The sequence below is a fragment of the Colossoma macropomum genome, unplaced genomic scaffold (assembly GCF_904425465.1).
Source record: "Colossoma macropomum unplaced genomic scaffold, Colossoma_macropomum, whole genome shotgun sequence".
In the NCBI taxonomy this organism is placed as follows: domain Eukaryota; kingdom Metazoa; phylum Chordata; class Actinopteri; order Characiformes; family Serrasalmidae; genus Colossoma; species Colossoma macropomum.
This window is the reverse complement of record NW_023494789.1, coordinates 18,705,372-18,711,237: the sequence shown is the minus strand read 5'-3', so window position 1 is coordinate 18,711,237 and position 5,866 is coordinate 18,705,372. Positions and strand designations below refer to the sequence as shown.

The 5,866-nt window shown below is 37.4% G+C and overlaps 1 protein-coding gene across 1 annotated transcript; it reads right to left on the bottom strand.

Moving 5' to 3' along the window:
• Nucleotides 1-1,594: 1,594 nt before the first annotated feature.
• Nucleotides 1,595-5,141, bottom strand: LOC118807519 (claudin-18-like). Its single transcript, XM_036569537.1, has 5 exons — nucleotides 4,744-5,141; nucleotides 2,807-2,971; nucleotides 2,573-2,711; nucleotides 2,113-2,220; nucleotides 1,595-2,009 (listed from the first exon to the last, which is right to left on the bottom strand). The coding sequence occupies exons 1-5, from the start codon at nucleotides 4,961-4,963 to the stop codon at nucleotides 1,877-1,879; spliced, it is 765 nt and encodes a 254-aa protein (XP_036425430.1). The 5' UTR covers nucleotides 4,964-5,141; the 3' UTR covers nucleotides 1,595-1,876.
• Nucleotides 5,142-5,866: the final 725 nt, after the last annotated feature.

The following is a 5,866-nucleotide window of genomic DNA, read 5'->3' as shown; positions in this document are numbered from 1 at the left end:
TCATCAAAGTACAAACAGTGTAAATGTCCCCTTGAAGGTACAACAGTGGTTTTAAGGTCCAATTGTGTACCTTAAATAAATCTTTCCAGGTGAAAAGTATGTATTTGTAACTTTTCATAACCTAATGTTTTAAAACAGAACAATAAAATAAAAAGCCTTGAGACGAGACGGGGTGTGTGGAGTCAGTATAACTTCAAAATATAATTTAAATTAATTATGGTACAATTATGTTCCCTGGCTAAAGGTACTGAGATGTACCCTTGAAGGTACCACCCCAGTGACAAGAGGGGTACTGCCCCACTGACAGTTTAGTACTTAAACAAAATATTACCAAAACAAAACTTATGTTTAACAAATTTACTTCTGTTTTACCATTATCAACATTACGTATAAAAACCGACATTGTAAAGAAAAACCTACTCAAAAAGTTTCTGTACAGTTCACATCAAACCACTCTGAATGTTTATCTCAACAGTTATGCAGAGAATCAAAATTGGCATTGTTCCCCGTTAACTCTCAAGTTAACCTTTAATTTAACACCTACAGGAGAATTCCACCGCTTTATAAAAAATTTTGCGTAATTCATTGAGAGTGGTTTGATCTGAAATGATTCGTTGTAGAGAAAGTTGCAGACTTAGATTTTTTAACAGTAGTGGTGATAGGAACCAGGGGTCACAATGTCTAGAACACAAATGTAGCTATTGTTCTAATATATGGATTTACAACACATTTTAGGATATGCAAAACTATTACAAAGTAATGTCTCAGGCATCAGGCAGCATATTCATAACCATTTAATGAAAGCTTTATGTGAGGGAGCTTTTAGAGGCATTCAACTCTTCAGACGTTTGGTTCCCATCACCACCGTTGTCAACAGCTCTGACTCACTAAGTTTCTCTAGAATGGAGCATTTCACACCAAACCACTCTGAATGACTTTGTTTACATCTTAACCATTAAATTATGTAGAAATGTAAAAAATGTTTGGAGTTCCCCTTCAAACAGCATCTGTTATCTGTTTATCTTTTAAATAGACGTTATATAATATGCACATGGAGCCATGCAAATACTCCCAACTCCCAACGCCAAAATGTGGATTTAACAGGGCTGTTTCTTGTTGATTCAGTTTTTTAGTTGCAAACTACACACACACATCATGTAAACCGCTTATCCTTCTGGGTCGCGGTGGGGTGCTGGAGCCTATCCCAGCTGTCATTGGGCGGAAGGCAGAGTTGCAAACTAATGCAATGCAATTAATGCAATTAAGGCAGAGGCAAATCAGCTATACACTATAAATTCTTTAGATTTCATAAATACATACAATAATGTGTCAGCTGAATATGAGTCATGTTACATATTTTTTTTTAGTTGCCAAGAAGTAAAAAGCTTATACTATAAATATTTATATGCGTGAATGAGCCATGTCAAAACTTATATATTTATTAAAGACTTGTAACACGTCTCAAATAATGTTGGTTATTATTATTCTGCATTTGTGTTTACTTCTTATACACAAATTATTTGTACATTTTTTTGTATTGCTTTTCATATTAAAGATTTCTTGCTGAAAATAAATCCCAGTGTAATGAGTGGGGTACTGAATGTTGTAACTTTATTTTACCAAAAGAGTACAGTGATACAAAATTTAAACATAAACATGGGACAACATAAACATAAACAGAAAGAAAAACATATTAAACTTATTAAACTTAAAAGAAAATGTATTAAACTAATAAGAAAAGAAATGTAATAAACTTAGTCAACCTAAGAACATTCTTAGACTGCTCAGTGTGCTTCTGCATTCCCAATATACAGCTGTACCATTGCCTCCCACAGTTAGACTCCCCAGTTTGAACCTTCAGGCTCACTACTGAAGTCTAAACATAGTCAAATCTCTGGGTGGAGTGTCGGCCATCCATACTCTGAGCTCTGTAGGACTCGTTGTAGGTTTTGGATTTGCCTTCTGACCGGTAGATGCCACTGGCAGCTTTGTATGATGTTCCGTCATAGCTGAAGACACAGGAGGCATAATGTATTAGAAAACGGAATAATTCACCATATTACTCTTGGCAGACCGTTAAGACTTCTTACTGATGCTGGAGCTCATACTCACCGCTTTTCAGGCATCATTCCTCGACAGGCCAAGCACAACAAAACTCCACTCACTACCAAAAGACCTCCAGCCACCCAACCAACGAACAAGGCAGAGCCAAATGTGTATCTGAATGTGGAGGAGGAAATAACATGAATAACTAGAAAAGAGCATTTCCTAACAAAATGCAGAGTGATTGCACAGCCTAAGCAATTCCCAGATGGTTGCTAAGGTGGTTACTATGGTTTTTAGGTAATGCCAAAGTGTTGCTAATATATTTGAGCTAACCAGTTATTATAGGGTTTTGCTAGGTGATTGCTGTTGTATACCAGGTAGTTGCTATAGTATCTCTGATGGTTGTTAGGGTGTTAGCAAGTGGTTCCTATGGTTACAAAAGTAAAAATTCACTAATAATCACTAATAATTATAGTAAACTATTTAGAACATTTTTTAAAAACGGACGTGGTCAGACTATTCTTACCTCGGGGTGAGGGGTGACCCAACAAAGCCTGTGCTTCCAAAACTACCACCGAAACCTCCAAGTGAGGTATAAGAAGTCAGAGCAAAGTTGGTCACAATAAGATTTGCAAAGATGGAAACCCCAGCAATGGCACAGATCCCTGGAGAGAAGAAAATGCAGCATGCATTAACAATTTATGAGAGCATAATGGCTGGAAAAATGAAATATTGATGATGCAAAATAAATATTTCTCACCTGCGATGATAAACATGGCCCCTGAAGTTAATGTCATGGTTGCTTTCACACGGTCCTCCATGTTGCCCATTCTGAGGCACTTGAGGGCAAAAATAGCAATGAGGACACCAACTACTCCCAGAACGATAGCCACAATCATCAGCGCTCTCACGCCTTGGAACAGGGCTGAGGATTAATCAGACAATAAACAAGGAACAAACAGTTAATACAACAAGTACTACAAGTAATGCAATCTTAATGTCAATATCTCCATACGTTAATGACCTTGGCACAGGCCTTCGAAAGCTATCCCAGTTCCAAAAACGGGAATTCTAATAATTACATCATTCCAGACTTAGATAAAACCTATACATAGATTACATTTTCAGAACTAAGCTTAGTGTTTAAAACGTACAATCAGAATAAATTAACATTGCTAAGCCAATAAATTCTGTGTTTTAATATTAAGTCTAATTATACAATTTGCTTTTTGCAAGGTCATTGTCGACATTTTTGACATGGGTTCTTTTGCACCAGTCAACTTGAGTGTCAAAAATCAATGTCAAAGTGCTAAAACGTATCACCACTTCTAGCCTTTGATATTTATCTTAGGTTTATCATTCTGTACATGGAAAATAAAAGTATCTTATCAAAGGCCACACCCAGAGAGAAAACGCTCCATGCTATGTAACGGCTGCCAGTGCCACTCACATTTTGTTAACTAATCTGCAATGACCTCTTTTGTTTTCCTGATCTTTTAAAATTGTAAAATTTTCTAAATTTTAAAAATTAATAAAGCACAAATTTATCCATATCATCCTTGAAAAAACTCACCAGGTAATCCCAAAATAGTAAAATATGGTCGACATTGCGTCGTCCCATACTCTGTCCCCACACATGAGTGCCACAGTCCATAGTAAGCATAAATACTGGTTACTACAGTGTAGGAGCGGTCTTCAATAGCCCACATGTCCATGGCTGTGGCAGAGGCCGTCAAAAACGTACCCAGCGCCGACAGCATAAACCCGGCTACTTGTAAAAGTGAAGCGGACATTTGTCTGTTAACTCTGATCCTCCTCTGGTATCAGTCGCTGCCCACCACCGAGCTATGAACTGGCACATGAATAGCTGTATCTTATCTCTGTATTTTGTGTCCAAGGGGAAGTCCATCATAACTCATGTTTGCCCAAAATTTTGATGTGTTCTTTTCCCGCTTTCAGGTATTGGCTAACATTTTCAGTAGCTATTTCCGCAAATGAGTAATTAGAGGTGTGCCTCTGTTCAAACACTTAATGGTGTCATTTTTCATCAGTTATCAACACCGGGCATTGTGCCAAAATGCAGAATCATTTCATATTATATTTCAAAACTTGCAATATAATTTTAAAATTGTTTCTGAATCAAAATTCTCAAATCAAAATTGTCTCCATTTTCTCATTTTGTTGAAAAAGTGTAATTAGCTTTCATTATAAGCTAAGAATGTTTTGACTTTATTTCAAAAGTTACTGCTTTTTACTTCATTTTCATCATTTTGGAATTTTACAAAACTACCTTATTCAGAGTTATTACTGCCACTGTTTTGATTCTTTCCGTTATTAGTTGTTCATGAAGTTGTTCATTTAAATTCTTTTAATAGGCCATTTTTGCCATTTTTAAGAATACCACACAATTTCATGCCTGTTAACTTGATTTTTTGATAAATTGACCACTGTCCTCATTCTCTGAAGCTGCCAGAGTTTGTACATATTTTTGTGTCTTTTGTAAAAATCCAGTAAATTGTTAAACATCTTTTTAAACTCACATGAAAGAATACAATCGGCTGTTTGTATGCATAAATTGTATGAGGGAAAAAAAGGAGACCTGTTTAAATGGGTCACTGTTATAACATCATGTTAAGTCCCTTATCTGATGTAGTTTAATGTACCATCCTCACTCTACTCAGTTTTAAGGTAGATTACCTGGAAGCCCCAGGATGGTGAAGTAGGGTCGGCACTCAGTGAAGCCTGAGCTCTGCCTCACACACGACCTCCACAGGCCTGCGTAGCTGTAGACGGACGTTACGGGGTTGTCGTAGAGATCCTCTGTGCTCCACATGTCCATGGCTGTAGCGGCCACGATCCCCGCAACCCCCAAAATGCCCAACACAAAGCCCATCACCTGACACAGCGTAACAGCCATGGTGCTTGGATACCTAAATGTGCCTGTCCAAATATTTCAAATCTATCACAGCAGCTTATTTCCTGCCTGCCGTCCTCAGCCTCGGAACAAACTGTCAACAGCAGCACAGCTCCTCAGCTATATGGCACAGATGGGGTTGAACTTAGTTATGACTACACCTCTGCATCTGACCACGTATTTGTCCACAGCCATTAGCAGGCAGGGTGGGTCTACAGTGTAACGGTTACAGAAAGGAGCTTGGACTCGGAACAATTTGGAGTCGAAACTTAGATAAGCAAATGCATGCAGAAACTTTCAACGGGGGAAGTTTCTGTGTTTGCGATGCTGCTTTTCTGCTTTTTTTCTTCCTTCTTCTATGAAAATACAGCAGCTCTCTTTATGTATATATGACCAACATTGAATTGGGCAAAAACAGTTTTTCATATTTTTATATTATATACAGTGTAACTATATTTAACTCCTTATCAAACAACCTGAAATTCCCTTAATTTTCTGTCATTAAGTACAAGTTACCATTTTTTTTCAGGAGGTATTTCTTAGGAGATTAGATATAAAATGATCCACTTGCATACAGAAAGAATAAACAGGAGTTTACAAAACTGGAGTTAAAAACAAGATTCAACGGTATAGAGAAAGTGGGACTGTGCCCACCTGGTAGACCTGGTAGACCACCAAAATTCACCATCCGGTAAACAGTTTTCATCTTTAAGAGAGAAGAGAAAATCAAGCTCCACTCTTGCTTCATATCTGAAAAAATCCACAGGTGTTTCTGTTCATCCTTCCACTGTGAGAAGACAACTCAACACTAGTCTGAAAGGATGTGTAGCTGTCAAGAAGCCCTTACTGAGAAAATAAGATAAAAGAAGAAAATTTGAAAATCAAACAAAGAAGTTACTGGTCTTC

What these genes read in the sequence shown, in the direction of transcription:
- LOC118807519 (XM_036569537.1), bottom strand. Translation starts at nt 4,963, where the DNA reads ATGGCTGTTACGCTGTGTCAGGTGATGGGCTTTGTGTTGGGCATTTTG. An exon ending in GGCCATGTTTATCATCGCAG is followed by an intron (nt 2,712 to 2,806) that starts GTGAGAAATATT and finishes TCTTCTCTCCAG; the next exon opens with GGATCTGTGCCATTGCTGGG. An exon ending in GGAATGATGCCTGAAAAGCG is followed by an intron (nt 2,010 to 2,112) that starts GTGAGTATGAGC and finishes CTGTGTCTTCAG; the next exon opens with CTATGACGGAACATCATACA.